At 46.6% G+C, this 17,642-nt stretch overlaps 2 protein-coding genes across 4 annotated transcripts in view; both read left to right on the forward strand.

Moving 5' to 3' along the window:
* The window catches only part of SOS2 (SOS Ras/Rho guanine nucleotide exchange factor 2), a 56,549-nt gene extending 49,318 nt beyond the window's left edge, over positions 1–7,231 (forward strand). The window contains exons 19-23 of the mRNA XM_076345799.1: positions 1,161–1,277; positions 2,780–3,041; positions 3,984–4,025; positions 5,189–5,298; positions 5,473–7,231. Of these exons, the coding sequence (XP_076201914.1) occupies positions 1,161–1,277; positions 2,780–3,041; positions 3,984–4,025; positions 5,189–5,298; positions 5,473–5,982 (1,041 nt within the window). The 3' untranslated portion in view covers positions 5,983–7,231. The remainder of the gene's footprint in view (positions 1–1,160; positions 1,278–2,779; positions 3,042–3,983; positions 4,026–5,188; positions 5,299–5,472) is intronic.
* A 3,734-nt stretch (positions 7,232–10,965) lies between these two features.
* Positions 10,966–15,626, forward strand: VCPKMT (valosin containing protein lysine methyltransferase). Of its 3 annotated transcripts, none has more exons than XM_076345800.1 (6): positions 10,966–11,177; positions 11,455–11,565; positions 11,771–11,843; positions 12,805–12,924; positions 14,466–14,570; positions 15,140–15,626. In XM_076345800.1, exons 1-6 carry the CDS (start codon positions 10,966–10,968, stop codon positions 15,152–15,154), a joined length of 636 nt encoding a protein of 211 aa, XP_076201915.1. In that variant the 3' UTR covers positions 15,155–15,626. The 3 variants fall into 3 exon arrangements, 2 of the variants coding, with proteins under 2 accessions (XP_076201915.1, XP_076201917.1); XM_076345802.1 differs by having other exon boundaries at positions 15,187–15,626; XR_012995975.1 differs by lacking the exons at positions 10,966–11,177; positions 12,805–12,924; positions 14,466–14,570; positions 15,140–15,626 and having other exon boundaries at positions 11,488–11,554; positions 11,771–11,942.
* The last annotated feature ends 2,016 nt before the right edge of the window (positions 15,627–17,642 follow it).

Raw genomic sequence — 17,642 nt, forward strand, 5'->3', positions numbered from 1 at the left:
GGCAGAAGCTAAGCAAATGTGGGGATGCACCAGTGTCAGCCGGCATTTTCTTTAGAAATGAGAGGATGCTCGAGTGGTTACTTACCTAAGACAAAGACTAGTGAATCCCAGTTAATTTAAAGGAAGGTGCTGAAACAACAATGAACCAGGTAAAGGTAGGTAGGGGTTTCTATATGGAGGTAATAATGATTGAAAATAGCAGCTTTAATTACCCAACCGTACTTCCCAAGCGCACGGCTAATTGTAACCTTTCCAAAAAACAGCAGTGTGGACAGCTCTCAATCTCAGCTAGCCAACAGCAGCAGGCAGGAAGCAACAAAGAAGTTGGTTACATGAAGAATTAAATGGGCAATAATACTGCTGCTTAGAATGTTATTTGCATTGTGTGTTTAATGGCTCTGGGCACGTCTGTGAAAGGTTTCGGAGATTTACAGTATTCTTAAGCCAAGAAGTACATTAAGTTCAAGGGATGGCAGTATTTGTGCTGAAAAAAAGAACAAATGGAGCTCACCACCAGACTCCAGCTGCAGCAGGAGCAGCTAACGCAGGACTGTCAGGCGCTCAGAGAGCTTTGTCCTGTCCGGTGCCCTTGGTGCCGGTCCTGTCCTAGCCGTGCCTTCCCTCCAGTCCTTGTGCCGTAGCGCCATACTCTGTCCCTGCCTCTGACCTTCCTGCTTTTGTCCTCCGTCCCTTCCCGTTCTTCGTAGGTAATTGATCACATCCAAAGCACCTCTAAGAAATGGCACGAGCATAACCTTTGCTTTCACTGCTGTATCATCTGTATTCTGCTCCTTCCCCGATCTGTGACGTTAGTTTCTTAAGGCAAGGGTACGCTGTTGCCTGGCCTTTAACACTGCTGTGCTGAGCATGATTCAGTAGTCAAAAATATTAGCAAACAATTTACAGACGACTTCATTTACCGTGTCTAGTCATTTGAAGCAAGGTTATTCTTTCATGTCAGGAAACGTACCGTGAACTTGATTATTGCTTGCATTGGATTGTTTTGTATTTATTTCAGGGAACGTTTTACCCTGTTTTTCCTGGAAATAAGCTTCAGAACAGTGAAAAGCTAGATTTTTAATTGGTGAATTACAAGCATTTCAATAAAATTCTGTGTATGTGCTTATTTTTAAAATATTATTCATGCTTGTTTCATTTAGAAATTCTTTGAAAATCTCAATCCTATGGGGAAGATACCAGAAAAAGAGTTTACAGATTATCTGTTCAACAAGTCATTAGAAATTGAACCTCGAAACTGCAAGCAACCACCGAGATTTGTAAGTCTTGTCCTGCAAATTACATAGCTAAAATCCACTAGCCATTATGAAAAAGAATATGTAGTTAACTCAATAAGCCATATATATTTCCTTCAGAATTCTGTATCGTGAGACGATTTTAAAATACTTTTATTTTGGGCATTTGTCGCTACTAAAACATACTACCTTTGGCTTATTTTAGAATGAACACTTTTTTCCCAAAACCTAAAATATTACAGTTTAAATTTGGGTTTCTTAGCATATAGTAATTTTCTAGAATATGTAATAACATTTAACATTTTTCATTTCACAGTTTCAAAAATCTTACACTAATTGAAATACGGATTTTATACATCATTAATGTGTTAAGTTTTCTTTAAGTAGAAGTTAATTTCTGTTTTTCTTTTGTCTAAATGTTTTGCATTGTTGCAGAAATTGAAGTATACCACAGAACTGATAAGGCGCAACCTTCTCGCTGATCGAAATACAGTTCAATTTAAAGGAGTAGCAATCTTGTTTTTTAAGAAAATAGCTACTGGAGCCCAGAGCTCTTTTTTAAGCAGAAAGATTGCTCTCTAGAAGGCTGGGGGTTTTATACATTGTAATTGTACTTCTGAGTAGCTGGAGACATCTCTAATTTTTGGGACAGCTATAAATCTTTTTAGCAATCACCTGTTAGAGGAATGAGTAAGACGGTATTGCGAATATGGCAAGAAAATGACAGAAATTACTGTTGTGAAAACACTGCTTGCAGTAATTTCTTTACAGTATTTTCTAAAAATGGATATCCATGCTGCCAGTCTCAGTCACCTGGGCATAAATTCTTTACAGTTCATGTTTTCGAAACTAGACATTCCTATTGGAATTTTCAGGAAAGTCCAGTTCTGAGTACTGTAGTGTGGTGGAGTCATGCGTGCCACCGTAGGATGGGAACGTAATTCATCATCAAAGAATCAGCTTTGATCTGTGCTGTGTTACACCTGAGTCTAATGAGGTTTGTTTCACTCACACCAGTGACGTGTCTGTAAGAACTTTGTACCGACTAACCCAGAGGACACAGACAACGTGTGTCTGGGTGTGTCCTTGATCTTGGACGTGTGTAGGGGCCTGGTGACCTTCTGGGGTATAAGCACAAAGCATGTCTTAACGGTGCTGTTACGAGGCTCTTCTGCAGGCCTGTGGGGGCACTTGAAATAACTCTCTCTCCCAAGGTTGTGACTTGCTCTTCCCTGTATTTTGCCCTGATTGGCATGCATCTGAAACTTGACTCTCCATTCTTCATAGCTGTGAGGAAAAGAAAAAAATTAAGCTGGGGAAAAAAGATTTATTAAGCTGCATCCATAACTTTTCTGTAGACTCCTGCTGTATAGGTAACAACAGACTGTACCTCAAGTCAATTGTAGAAAGGCTGTAACACTGTTTAAGGTGTATATGATACGTATTTTTTTTTAAATATCTTACAGAGACTTGGCAATTTTGCTATCTGAAATGTTAACGGTACTAACCAGCTTTGCTTTCTCCAGCCTAGAAGAACGACATACCCCCTGAAATCTCCCGGGATAAGGCCCAATACTGCCAGACACGGCTCCACCTCTGGCACCTTGAGAAGTCATCCATTGCCACTTGAAAAGGAACCGAGTAAGATAAGTTTCAGTAGAATTACTGAGGCAGAGCATGAAGCAACAGTATCGGCACCAACTTCGCCGAACACACCGTCTACACCGCCAGTGTCTGCTTCTTCAGAGTTCATCATGTTTTCAGACATCGATCTCAACAGTTCTTATGGTAAATGTACAATATGTTTTAATAATTGTTGTTACTGTCCCTCAGGCTTCCAAATGTATTGGTGTGTATGCCAGCCTTTTAAAAAAAAGTTGCAAAATTTATTTGTGGACTATGAAGGAGGTTCTTGTGTCAGTGTTACGTGGACTGCAGTTTGGAAATCCCTGTTGTAAGTAGTTAAATAACAAGTGACATTTCCAGTCTTTTTGCCTACTGGAGCTGAGGCAATCTGTTATGGGAGATGTCCCCATGAGGCACTACTGTGCAGGGGCTATGTCTGCTTTACCACATATGGCACATCTGTAGAGAGAAAAGGTGCCGAGGACCTGGCATCCACACCAGTGTGTGTTTCAGGAGTGGTCCTGTGGACTGAACACACTCTAGTCATTCTGGTTTAATTTCCTTTGAAGGGAATCCAGTCTGTGTATTTTGAGATACGAACCGAAGTACGAGAAATGGGGATGGTGAGGGCACTCACTCCAAAACGCTGTCTCGATGAAAAAAATGACACTCTTAGTTCAGATGCAATAATACACCCCCAAGCTTTGCTTGTAGCTGTGAGCAGCTCCTTCGTCTTGCAAGTGGCGTGTGAGAGGTCTCGGCTCTGCTCTAAGGGGGCTGCAGACTTGGCAGGGGGGTTAAGCCTGATAGGGGGCATAAATGACAAACAATTTTTATATGGCAAATGCTGAGGGCGTTCGGGCGGCAGGGGAAGTGAACAACAACGTGGTAGTGTCAGAGCAGAGTAGAATAATGAAGTTTAATTCCCGGCATAACTTAAGATATTCCTGAACTAGAGATTTTACACAGGAAAGTTTAATTCATGTTAGCAGTAGATAAACTTGAAGATTAGGGTGATCTTTGAGGTCATTCACAAGCGTGCATTATGTGCTGTAGTGCAGTTGTTCTGTCTGGAAAGTCTTTAATCGATTTTTCATTTAACAGGTAACAATAGCGTCTTCGCTCCTGTCAGTTTGCCACAGTCGAGTGAGTACCGTAACTCTCTCAAATGCTTCATGTAACTCTGCTTTTTCTGGTTTCAGGAGAGGTGAATAGGAATTAAAATCTGAAATCTGGGATGAAATGTGGGCTGCATTCATTAGAGTTCTGAGAGGATTTTTTTGTACGGGTTTTAGATAAGTGTCCAGTAAAGCAGTCTGTGAAGTCTAAAAACTGTCTGGTTTGGTTTTGTTGTTTTCCACCCACCCCCCCCCCGAGGCTCTAGCATGATTTTGCTTCTATTTTGAATGTCCTTGATGATTATTTTGTTTGGCTAATGCAGCAACCTGATAATTTTGTATTACCACTTAGTGAAAATAATTGTTCTGTTGCTGGGAAAGAGGAGGTACTTTTTGTACCACAGCTGTGAGGGATATCCTGTATTCATCTGTGTTTTCAGCTTCTCTTTTTACTCCCTTATTACACAGGCACATGTACTTTTTCATAATATGATTAAAATTTCAAACTGGAGAGCACAGGTGCCTAATGTATTGATACAGAGCTCTGTGGACTTCTAAGAGAAAAAGCAAAGGTGTGACAAAAGTCACAAATGCAGGTCGGGGGGTTGTTTTGTTTCTTAACTTTGAGGATTTTTTTTCCCCTCCGTAAAAAGGAAGGAGTAGAAATGTCCTAAAATGCCGTGAGAGTTAGTTTCTTCTGTCCTGTTCAGTGTATAATTCTGCTTTAGAAGTGCTGCAGACCTGTTAACGAAGCCTCTAAATTTCTGAATTTGAACGTGTACCCATGTGGCAGAGAGAACAAACCTTCCGCTCCAACGTGTAACTGAGGCATGCGGGCAAACTGCAGGCACTCTGGTAAACAGGGGGTAAATTCTGCAATATAGAGAGAATTGCAGAGAAGGTTATTTAAGTGCTCACTAGGAGTTCACTTTATTTCTTTTTCTGTCCTTTAGCATTGCCTGTTAACTGTCGATGCATATCTTTGATACTGGAAATAGGAGATCATTGTGAGGAGTGTATCCGATTAAAGAAACGAATGAGAATGTCATACAACTGAAGTTAATGGTTCATGTTGCTGTTGAGCACAAAGATCTGCTTATTTGAGTTGCTTCTAGTTTGGCTTAATATTATTCTAGAATATGTTCCTCAGATACTGCACAAGCAGTAATGTATCTGCTTTTCTCTCTCCAGAGACTTTCTTCAGCTCATGGGGTAGCTTTCCTAAACTAAGTGATGAGCCTCAAAATCCTCCTCCACTTCCTCCACGAAAAAAGATGGATCAGGATGCTTCTAATACTAAGGTATTTCTGTCCTATATTGAATAACTTGGATAATAAATCAGGGAACATCTAGCCAAGCAGGACTTTGTTAGTCTAAAAGACTTTCAAATGCCAGCAGCAGACGTCAAGAGAATTCTGCATCTGTCAGAAGATTCTACATTTCTTAACAATGTCTTTTTCTCTGTAATGTTGTAGGGAAGTTTAAAATCGGATGACGATCCTCCAGCAATTCCACCTCGGCAGCCGCCGCCTCCAAAGATACAGCCTCGTGCTCCTGCTTACACTAACCCCTTTGACCAGCCGCTGCACAGTCCTCCTCCTCCACCCCCCCGGGACCCTCTTCCTGATACTCCACCGCCGGTACCGCTCCGGCCGCCTGAACACTTTATCAACTGCCCTCTAAACCTCCAGCCGCCGCCGGTGGGACGCTTGCACAGAGATCCCGACTGGTTCAGGGAGGCGAGCACAGGCCCCAGCTCTCCCGGCACTCCTCCCAGCACGCCCTCTCCCAGGGTACTGCGCCGCTGCTGCGTGATCAGCGCGAGTCACAACAACCTGGTCCACCCACCTGCGCCCCCGGTCCCGCCCCGGCACAATTCGAGCCCTCAGTTACCAAAACTGCCACCAAAGACTTACAAAAGGGAGCTCTCCCACCCTCCTTTGCACAGACTGTCTTTGCTAGAAAATGCGGAAACTCCTCAATGACCTTAGCCATAGTAGTCATTGACACTGGAATAGTATTTGTAAAGTTCCTTTTTTTATTTATTCAAAAAAGGCAGTGTATTCTAGTACTTTCGCAAATTATGCTCTTAAAGTGCTGCTGATCAAAAAAAGAAAAGAAATTTAAATTGGAAAAATAAGACTACACACACTCTAGCCTGCGTCTGCTCGACAGCATTACCCTCAGGTGATCAGCAGCATTGCCTTGTTTCACATCCTCAGTGCCGACAGTTATGCCAGTATACAAAATATCTCTTTTGCACTGTAAACTACACTAAATGAATTTAAACTGACATCATTTAATTGCACTGAGCCAAAAAAGGGTGCGTCTGTGGAATTTTTTCAAATTTGAGCACTAGTGGCCTTTTTTTTTAATTAAAAAAAAGAACAATGGGATGATTACACAACATGAGGATATACAGTGTTACCGATTTTAAACCTCTGGCCACTTGCCTTCTAGCTTGGTGTAAGCTTGGAGGTTCACGAGTGACAGCTACTGTTCCCACATATTTTAATGCCATGTCTTAATTGCCATTGATTTGCTGCTGAAGACAAAAAAGAAAAATGGGTTGAAATCTAAATACCAAAATACTCCGTTGGTCTTGATTATTTTGAGAAAGGATGGACAAGGACTACCTGTCTCGGATGTTGGAAAGGATCCCTAGTACTTAGCATGCATCTTGTTCAGATGTGCCTTTTTGTTTTGGTAGGCGAAGATGTCTTAAGCTAAAGAGTTGTCTACTGTTCTGGAGAACAAAGCTATATGCCATGTATGTACAATTGTTTATATTGTATATTTACAGATAATGCTAATAACCTGCATAAGTTTAAGTGACTTGAGGCCTATAATACAGTCTGCTACTCTTGCAATCTTACACGGTCAGAAGTGTTTCCTCTGGCTTAGGAACAGTCTTGCCTTCCAAACCTAATAACTTCCTTTAGATTTCACTTAACTTAATCGTGAATCCATTTTGGAAATTGGTAGCATTTAAACCAGCAAACACTTAAAGCTTTATTAAACTTTTTAAACTGATAAGTGAATGGAACTTTTATTTGCCAGTTGAACTACTGGTTTGAACTGGTGTGAGAGTGAGTCTGTTTTACTGGTAGTACTGTAGCAGCATTTATAAGGTGGCCAGAAGCCACATTTTATTTACTGGTCTGTGGCCTTTTACTGTGCTTTGTATCAGAGTTCTTAACAAGATTAATAAATCACCCCAGTCTTAATTTTTAAGAGCTTGAGCAGTGCGTGTTCCTTGTAAGGACAAGGTTGGGAATTGGATTTAGTAAGTCTTCGGCAATACAAAATGCACCAATTTTCCATACTGCTATTCTCGGCTTTGGTTGTCCTTCGGTCTGCAGTTGGGCCTGATACACGACAGCTCCCTGGGAGTTTAACCTTTCCCTCCACCTACTAACCCATCGGAAGCCTCAGCCCCTCTAGGTGGAGAAGTGGTTTCCATTTTTTCTGGCTCCTGTCTGGAGGAAGAGCACTGTGGTGGGATTTGCAGCGGCTCAGGCTTCCAAGTTGCACTCTGGCTTTTCATCAGCCTGCCTATATTGCTCCCACCGTCTCAGGCATTCCCTCTGGAAAAGGAGAGGAGATAAGCCTGGGGAAGGGTGCTAATTTTCTTCTCCTGGGAAAATGTGTCTTGCCATCTGCCTCTTGGATGTTCTTCTCCTACTGCCTGTCCCCTCGATGCTCCTTTCCTGAGGAAGAAGAGAGGGGTAGAATCTGTCTCAGAGGTGTCACCCCGAGGGCCATTCGTGCAAGGAGCAGAACACACTTTACAAAGGAGAGCTGCTTCATTTTGCAAAAATAACATTCAAGAAGTCCCAAATCTGAGGTGCATGAACTGGGAGTGCAGGAAATGGACGATGCCTTGATTATGGTTTTTTTCCTCTGCAGAAAAAACACAGCTCGTAACTCTTTTCTGTAAGTTTGGGAAGAACTCTTCTGTTGGTATCTGGTGGTGAAATTCTGCTCAGTGAAGTACTCCCCTAATGCTCTCTACATAGAAAAGGCAGGCTGTCAGGCTTCACCGTTCCAGCGATCTGCAGAATACGCTGAACAAGTGAAATTTTTTATTTAGTTCTTTGTATTAACTCCTTCGAAGTCCTCACCAGCAGCTGTTGCTAAAAGACGAGTAATACTTTTTCAGACTTTTATATTTTGTGTGTTGTTGAAGGGGGAAAAAAACTTCTCCCAAATTTTAGAATATATAAATGTCAGCTTTATAGCTTCCTGTACAGGTGCTTAGACCAGAAGCATTTTCTGGTCTAATTAAAATATATCATATCTTTGTATTTTGGTCCTGACTCAGGAAAGCCCTCACCAGATCACTTTAAGTTGAGCATGTACTGATTAGTAATGGCTTCCATACGTATCAAAGTACTTCCCTCCATCAAGACCTTTGTGAGGTTCTGGTTTGTGATGGACTTTGGGGAGAGTTTAGACTTGTGGAAGCAGGAGCGTACATTTATTAGAGTTAACCTTGAAATGATGCTGCGCAGGGGTGCCATTCTCAGAACAGCCCTTTTTAGGTGCCAACTTACCTTTTATGTTGACAGCCTACAAAAATACCTGGGGGGCTGTGAAACACTTTCTTCTTTTAACTCTTAAACCTGATTGCGAAAGAGTTTGGGCAGCAGTTCTAAATTCCACAGTTGAAGCCGAAGAAATCCGTAACTTTCAGTGGGGCCCAGAATGGTCTGATTAGGAAAAATAGCGATGCAGTTGAAGTCTCAAGCCTTGGTCATTGTTCTCCGTTAGATTAACATGGACAGAGGTAGGCATTCCTGCAAGAGCCTCTCGCTGCTATCTGGGAACGTCCTGGGCAGCAAAGGTGACTGTGGCTCCTGGTGGGCCCTCAAGACCTGTCCTCTGCCAGGGACCAACGGGACAAACATGAGCCTGCAAGTCCATGTTGCTGTTTTGCCAGCGACAGGTCCTGTTAAGCAAGTCCCCGACCCTGCCACCTTCCTCAGCCACTCACCTCTTCTCCCCCGGTGCCCCTTCAACTGTGTGCAGTTGTGCTCTAAACTGGATATGGAAAAAGATCCCGCGGTTTTTTGCAGGTTGGGCTTGGAGCATCACCACGCACAACTGATTAACAGCAGTGCTGGGACAGTAAAGCTCCAGGAGGATGAGGGGAGAGGAGAGCAGGAACCTCTTACGTGAGCTCTCCCAGCGGGGGCAATAATGTGAAAACATGAGATAATTTGCTTGTGCTAGAAGGCAGCAGCTAAACAACGTTCCCAGCCGCATCTCCCATGCGTGAAACATTACTCTTACCTTTACAGGGCCAGTTCTGGAGTTAACCTGAAGTACATAAATCACAGCATGATTCAGAAAAGGGGCCTTGCTTATGGATAACTTACCACACAATTACACTGTCCTCCAAGCATAACAGGAGCTGGAAAATACAAAACCAAAGAACCATTCCGAGGCAGGGCAGCAGCAGCGATGCCAGCAGCATGAAGTACGGCGGGTACAGCAACACACGTTCCCAAAGTAACTATTTGGCCGTGGAAGTGGTCGAAGGCAGTCGGATTCCCACCAGTGCGGTTCGAGGGAATGCCAAGATAGCAATAAATTAACATTTCAGTTACTTCATAATTAGAGGGATAGATAAAAAGAGAAGAAAAAAAAACCTAGAGGGGAAAAATGTGCAATTGCTGGGTTTGAAGTTGGCTTGTGTGGGAAAAGGCAGTTCCCTCAGAAAAGCGCAGATAAACAGATGGGATGTGAAGGCAGTTAATAGCAAAAGAAGCATCTTTCTAGTTGTTTTCTGTGATCCTATTTTGAGTTACTGAGTTTTAGCATTTCCCTCTGCTCTGGAGCCGGAATAACTTCTTTGGGTGCTATGACTTCGCTATAGCAGATCAAAAACAAGAAGGGAAAAAAAAGAACCATCTTTTGTTTCTTTTTTTCCCAGATTTACCCCAGTTTTCAAAAATACGCCACAGGTCTGACTATACTGTTCAGAATCCCTAGCAAATGCAGTAACTCCTCCCTGGGGAAGGGAGTGAGCATTAGTAAGAAATGATAGGAAATAAAGTAATAAAAATTCTTCCCCATGTCCAAGAAAGAAATCAACAGCCTTTGCACTTAAACATGTTGATGCACAGTCAACTCCTATTCAGCTGCTTTTTTAAAACCTTTTTGCAAGTTTAAGTGTTGGATGAGGGTCTACAACATGCGTGATTTCTAGCAATCTTGTGGCTTTAAGTGGGACTGCATGTCCACAGCGCTTACAGGCTGCACTGAACAACTTGTGAAGACGATTTTGAATCGCCGTGTGTTAATTTTCAGCCAGTTCACACGTGGAAAATTTTCTTCACGGCTGTCTTTCCTCTGGCTGGCATTTAATGTCTTCTTTAGTCTGATGGGCTAAATCAGGAAGGTCTGACAGTGCCAGGCGAGCTCCTGCATGTGGCCTCCCAATGGAGGTTTCTCACCTCTGAGCCAAGTCTGACTTTGTGGCAAACGCGCAGAAGGCCGCAGTACCCAGAGGAGCGATGGCCGCTGATGTTCTCTCCTGCGGCAACCAGGCCAGTTAACGCAGCAGCTTTACGTTCGCTCCTGTGCTGCCAGCAAGCACTAAAACCAAGCAAAAGTACGTTTTTCTGTCAAGCACGGGGAGCCCGGAGTATGCGTTCGTGTAATTAACAGTCAATTACAGGAGAGCTGGTCAGGAGGGGTTAGGGAGCGGTTTACATCGAACAGCTTCCTAGGGGATTCGTGCTACTTCAGGAGAGAGGCTGGGGCTGCGGCGCAGCTGCCCGTGCTGGTGGAGGGACGGCGGCATCGATGCAGAGCGCGGCCGGGCAGCCCCGAGCGCCTCACGGGCACCGCTGAGACGAGGGAGCTGCGAAGGACCGCCATTTCCCCTCAGCGTGGCGGCGGGAGAGGCGCGCGCGGGGCGGCCCCGGGAGGAGGGGCCGCGCCGCCTCAGTGCCGCGGCCATGGCGGGCTTCGTGCGGGAGCTGGAGCGGCGGGGCGGGCCGGCGCTGCGGCTGGAGCAGCGGGCGGCGGGCGGCGTGGGCTGCGTGGTGTGGGACGCCGCGCTGGTGCTCGCCAAGTTTCTGGAGACCGGCGCCTGCCCCCTCGCCCGCCGCGACGTCCTCGAGCTGGGCGCCGGCACCGGCGCCGTCGGCATTATGGCGGCCACGCTGGGGTGAGCGCCGCCGTCCGGGGGCTGCGGGCGGGCGGGCGGCCGGGGCCGCGGGCCGGGCCGTCCCCCCCCCGGCCCGGGCGAGGGCGAAGCGGGGACGGCGCTGGCTGCTGGGAAGGGGCAGGCCCTCGCTGCTTGTTTCTCCACCTCTTATCCCCCTTCATTACCTACGTGAAATCGTTTAAATTCTCGCAAAATGCGTGTTTTGTGCGTGCGCGCTGGGGCGAGGGGCCGGGGGCTGGTGCCGGCGAGTCGGGCCCTAACCCCCTCTGTGTTCCAGGGCAAACGTGACGGTCACCGACCTTGAGGAGCTGCAGGAGCTGTTGACGGTTAATATAGAGAACAACAGGCATCTGGTGACAGGGTCAGTCCGAGCCAAGGTACTGAAATGGTTTGTATGATCCTTTAATGTTTCTGTTCGGCTTTAACGGGGCTTCTTGCTTTGTGAAACTGCCAAAAATACTCGAAAACAGTGCTGTAAAAGGGAAGCACGATATAAAAACAGAGTAGTTAACTTTATGCTCAGTCCCGTAGTAGTATGTGTTGTATTGTTACTGAAGCTTGTTTTCACCTTTTTTTTTTTTGCTTCTTTTCAGGGGTGAAGATGTAACAGAATTTCAGCCTCCCCCCGATTATATACTAATGGCTGATTGCATTTACTATGAGGAGGTAAATGAGGACTTTGCAAAACTATAGGAAGTTTCCTTGGGAAGGGTGTGGGTTCAGTGTGAGAAGTGTTCAAATAAATATTGTGCTTGTGTCTTGGTCCCCATGGTTTAGAGGAATACATAGAACAAGACTGGAAAAGGCATTTTTAACAGATTCAAGGCCATAGGAGATTCAACCAGAGACTTTTTTGATGTTTCAAAAAAAAACCCCCCGAACTTAATATTTGTGCCTCCCCCCCCCTTTTTTTTTTTACATTGGGAATGAAGTGTGAAGCAAAACATTGTGACTGATAGTTGTGAACTGTTGAATGCATTGGTAAATGAAATTTAATAGTGCCGCGTCTGCACTGTTTGGGTTCTTCTCACGCTTCCCTTGGGAAGGCAAAAGGAGAAATCATGCTCTAGCTAAGTGGTTGTTGTAGTCTGCCCCATCTCCTCAGCTGGAGCTCTGTAGGACGTGCACACAGAGCTAACAGAAGTTGGAAGAAAAGGGAAATGACCCGAAGAACCCCATGTCCCAGTGCCCTTTCAGTGGTCTTACCAGCCCCTTGCGTTGGCTCCCTGCATGTTGGTCCTGTTTCCATCCGTAGTGGTCTGGATATGAGCCACGTTCCAACAGCGGCCGAGAAAACTCTCACTTTTGAAACACGTCAAGAAACAGTCATTGTTGTGTGCCTCAAGGAAATGCCCACTCAGCAGTGTGGAATGCTTTTGGCTTTGATGCTAGTTCAGTTTTCTTGGTCGGTCTGTGAAACTCTTCTCTTATGCAGTCTCCCTTTCTCCTCTGCTTTCCAGCTTGCCCCCATGTTCCTTTTGTCCCAGTTAAAGTACTAAAAATAACTCCCTGAAAAGCAAAACTGGAAAGTTCTCTCTTGGGTGAAGACTTTCTCTAGTTAGAGGGTATCGTACCAGTAAAATGAACTTGAAATCTAAGTGGGAAATACTTAACCTCTTTTGGGCAGTCATTAGAACCGTTACTGAAGACACTGAAAGACCTTACTGGCCCTGATACGTGCGTCTTGTGCTGTTACGAACAGAGGACTATGGGGAAGAATCCTGAAATTGAGAGAAAGTACTTTGAGGTAAGTGTTTGTAACGTGTGCTTTTTGAACACTAGGAAAATAGGTTGGATATGGGAGGTCTTTGTATTGGAACAGCTGAACATCTATGGCAGTTGCTACACGTACAAATTCAGGTTGACTACACGAAGTAGCGTTTGTAGCAGGAGAAGCACGTTTCTCTTTAGATGGGGCTGAAAATTTGGATGGTGGCTCTTGAAGTTAGTGTCCAACTTACCAGTAGAGACTTTCTGGATACTTACTGAGCTTTCCTTCCCTCAAAAGGTCGAACTAACCTTTCTTGCCTTACTGATCTTAACTGTATCGATGCTTTTGATCCAGGCAGCCAGACTTGCATAGGTTGTTAAAAGCCTCTCTAGCTTGTGATACCTTCCAGATTTGCAAAAGGGCCACCACATGTGAGGCAATATCTGTCAAAATCAAAACAATCATTTTTGTAGGAGCAAGTGAATTAGCAGTCGGTTGCTGCCTTCTTTCTGCGGTGGTTGTCTTGATGTTACCAGAGGCTATTGGGAGGATTAAAAACAGTCTGGTGAAAATTTATTTTCTTTTAGCATGTTCCATTAAAAGCAGAGGGAAAATACAGGTAAAGTTTTCCAGAGTAGCTCAGGAACGCAAGACTCTCTGCTAAGTGATACAGCTGCTTCTGCAAAAATTTCCCCCCTCTACTGAGAGAGCATTAATAGGTGATACAATTAAATAGTCCGGCTGTATCTTCTGTGCAAGTAAAGAAAAGGAACACAGGTAACAGCTGAATCCCTCCTAAGGTTGTGGGGATGACGGTCAGTGCAGGATTTAACTCTGCGCCTGTGAGCTCTGCTGAAAAGCAGCCCTTGTGCAGGAGTACTGGGTTATACATAATAATAATACTACAAAAAAGGGGAAGGGCAAGAATTTCAGGGCGATTTGTACGTGTTAATAAAAGCACCTCTTTGATAATTAGCCATGCCTCGAACTCTTGCGGGGACCTGGCTGCGAGGAGGGTTGCTATAATTGAGATCAGCTCTGATGAGGTGCCGCTCCCACAATAAACACAATAGGTGTAGGTGTTTCTGGATGATTTCTGCTTTCTTGTAATTTATTTCCTCCCTTAGCTTGCCAGGGTGCAGCCGAGTTAATCTGAGCACATTGCAGAGCCGATGCTGGGTGGTTTTAGCCTTTTTTTTTTTTCGCCCCTCCCCTCCAGTTGAGAAGGTTGGCAGACAGGGGCAGGTGCTGTGGTTTGGCTTAGCACTTTGGAGATTGGAGGAAGCAAAATGTTTTATCACAAGCTTTTAGATTTTTCTTTAAACGTTGCAAGATGTCTGTAGCTTTGAATTGGCACAGGAGTAGTTAGAACGAGGGTAAATGTGCTGCACGAGGGGAAAAATAGCTTGCACGTTTGTAGAGGCCTTTAGTGGAACGGTCTGAGCGTGGTGACTCCAGCCTCCTAAGGCTTCTTGCCCTCGTGTGCGTATATCGTGGGACCTTTCTGACTGAACGTGCTTAGTTCAAAAGGGCAGTCAGTGTCATTTGAGTCGTCTCGTGTTTTCTCTGATAACCAGCTGCTTCAGATGGACTTTGAGCTGGAAAAAATTCCCCTGGATAAGCACGATGAGGAGTATCGCAGCGAAGACATTCATATCATGAATATCCACAGGAAACAAACGGTAGGTTAATTGAACTGGCGCAGCAAACGCTGCCAGGAATTCACAGAGCTGCTGTTTACTTGGCATAGTGTGAGCGTTCCAGGGGTGAAGCTCTAAACTGACTGTGAAATACCATCAGGCACCCTGTGAAACTGCAGACCAGAACCGTGCTTGTACAAAGGAGCTCCTTTGTTCCAAAACCCAGCGCTCTGCCAGGTGCCAGCCTTTGTCTTCAGCAGGGCCATCTTTGAGCTGCACGCTGGCTTTCTCTTCTGCTTCCACACTGTAGTGCAGTGGGATCTCAGAACTGGAGTTTTGAGGCACCGAAGTAATAACAACAGCATGCCCGCTGCTGCTTTTAGCACTGTGTGCTCTGCTGTACAGCCCTCTCCCCAAAACCAGTCTCTAGAGGTGGTACTTGGCACCTGTCAGGGTTGGTTAGATCATTTTTTGGTTAATTGATGGAGCAGACAGTTACACATGAAGAAAACATTTTGCATATTGTGCTGACACAACATGTGGGTCCAGTGCTTAAACAAAAACGGGCCACTTAAAAAGCCGTACTTTTACTTTTTAAAATCTCTTCACAGAATTTTCCATCGTGAGATCTTTGACCACAGTATCTGTCCTCTGGCAGCTGATAGAGCTCTGGAGAAGAGGGATAGGGTATGGAATAACACCACAAAGGGACTGTCTCCGGTGTGGTTTGTGACTCATCTACAGAACGGCTTCTCGGTGCTGGACTTGGCGTGAGGCACCAGAAGAAGTGGGCTCGTTAGACTAGATCCACTGGCAGCGCCTTCCAAGAGGACAGATGTGAGCTGTTGATGTCTGCAGACTGAGGCAGGGGAAGGCAGAAAATGGAACCAGAGCTTCACCCGGAGCAGCGCTGGGTGCATCTTCTGGTTACCTCTGCCGGGCAGCCGCTTCTTAGAGCAGCGGGCGGCTTGCCAAGTGCTCACAGAGCAGATCCGAGGACACCGCACCGAAGGCTCTGTGAGGAGACATCTCTGCGAGCGGGCTCAATCACGCAGCCCCGGATAGCCGGTCAATAAAACTTTTGCACTTGAGATGGGTCTTGGATGGTTGGGGTTCTTTTTCAGCCTGTGGTTTCTCTGTCACTCCCGCGTTGCAGAGGTCCTGGGAGTCTCATTTCAGGAGCAGGGGCTGTTGTGGTGGTAGGTGCTGCATAGATACAACACGCAGATGGTCCTTGCGCCTGCGCAAAATTGTTCTTCCTTTTAGTTCCACCTGCGCTTTCCTGGTATAAGGATCTGCAGCGTTAAAGTTTGACACCTTCAGACGATTCTGGTGAGCAGGTTCGTTGTTGCTGTTGGTATTCCTCACCAAGCTGCCTCTTGCTGTTGCGCAGTGATGGCTTTGAGATTCAATTTCAGAGGAAGTCTCACTTCTGCTCTGTAGTGGAAGCGGCCGTGGCTGCCTGCGTCATCCCGCAGCCCTGAGTGCGCGCTGTGAAAGTAGGTCTGCTGCGACAGAGGTGCTGCTCAACGTGAATTGTGACAGCCTGTTCCCTGAGCCTCTCCCCACTCTCGCTGCGCACAGCACGAGTGGTCCCTACTTCAGAAACCTGAATATTTACGCTAAATCTGCTGAATTTTCTCAACACCTCAGCTGTTGGTTTTGGGGGAGCCTTGTTCGTGGGCACCCGGCTGCTTTCGGGACCTGCCCTGAGCCGGGGCTCCCTTTATCTCCAGTGAGAGCGTTCCTTGCAAACTTCGCACTCTGTGAAACACTGCCCTGGCTTGCAAAGCGCAACAGCGATGATTAGTGAATGCACGGCAAAGCGAGAATGTAATTTGTTGTAACCGCACACATTATTTGTTAACTTGTTATGAAAAGAGCTCCTTAATTAACCGGTGGCCTGCAGGAAGATATTTACTGGTGTGTTTACGCCAGCGTGACTTCCCTGGTGGAAACTCTTGGTGAGAGGAGTTGTCCGAAGGTGCGCTGTAAGGATAGTGGGAGAGCTGTGCCCTGTTCTGGTAGCATCTCCCTGCAGACACAGCCTCTTCGCTGACCGCAGACCCCCGGGAGGGGGGGGAGCAGCATTTCTCGGAGGGTTTGGTGCCAACGGAATAATTGTATTTTATCTACAGGGCGTGTGATTTCAGCACTTCCTTTTGTATATGGGCTCGGATCTCTCAGAAGAAAAAAGGGAGGAAGTCGTGCTTTTCTCTTCCCCGCGCACAGCCGCTGGCTGCTCCTCCGTGCCCTCAACTTCATGCCTGCAGTGTTCAAGTTGTGCACGTCGTGGGGCGAGAGGGACCAGGGTGGGGGGGGCCGGGTCCCGTCACCGCCCCGTGCCACCTCCCTGTCGCCGGCTGCACCCGCTGCGAGGGGGGATGTAAAACCCAACCGCTTCTGCTGCCGCTGATCGGTCTGTGAGGAGGAAACCGCCGTTAACCAGGGCAGCGTGGAGAGGGGGGTCACGTGCGTGGCGGCTGCCGCCTCTCTCCGTCTTGTCCCTGGAGCCACCAGATGAAACGGCTGCTTTTTTGGGGGGAAAAAAGGGCTTTCGGAAAGGGGGTTGGGATCCTCCTGCCTGGGCTGAGCTCCGCGGTGGCTGGGGAGAGGGTGCCTGCAGGGCCGGTGGCTGCCATGGTGCGGGGATTACTGCTCTTAACTGGGGGCGGGCATGGGGCCCTCATGGAGAACAGGGTGTGAGGGAGACGCTGGTCCTGCTTGCCGGCCTCTCCACTCCGTCACCCGTCCCGTTTGTCCCCATTGGCTTTTTGTCCCGGCTGTGTCCCCTCAGGGAGAGCGTGTGTCGGCACCGCTCCCATAAATGCGGGGTCTCTTCAGCGAGGTTCGGCCATGGCGAGGTGCCTGGCAGCGCCCGCACGCAGCTTTGCTGGTGTCAGGCTCTGCCCGGCCCCTGGGGCACAGCGGGCGCTTCTGAGAGCAACTCGCATCCCTGCCAACACCGTACCAGCCCAAATCTGCCCCAGCGCTCCCCGCATGGGAGAGCTCATCCCTCCCTTGGCTCTGACGGATGCGCAGCTGCCTCCAAGCTGGCTGCTGTGGGAGCCAGCAGCACCAAAGCCGCAGTGCCCGAGTTGGGTACCCATCCTC

Source organism: Aptenodytes patagonicus, chromosome 7 (assembly GCF_965638725.1).
Source record: "Aptenodytes patagonicus chromosome 7, bAptPat1.pri.cur, whole genome shotgun sequence".
Taxonomy (NCBI): domain Eukaryota; kingdom Metazoa; phylum Chordata; class Aves; order Sphenisciformes; family Spheniscidae; genus Aptenodytes; species Aptenodytes patagonicus.

Bases quoted from the DNA above. Each gene is read 5' to 3' on its own strand.
- VCPKMT (XM_076345802.1), top strand. From the start codon at position 10,966: ATGGCGGGCTTCGTGCGGGAGCTGGAGCGGCGGGGCGGGCCGGCGCTG. The intron at 11,178-11,454 runs GTGAGCGCCGCC...TCTGTGTTCCAG, and splicing joins ATTATGGCGGCCACGCTGGG to GGCAAACGTGACGGTCACCG. The intron at 11,566-11,770 runs GTTTGTATGATC...GCTTCTTTTCAG, and splicing joins CGAGCCAAGGTACTGAAATG to GGGTGAAGATGTAACAGAAT.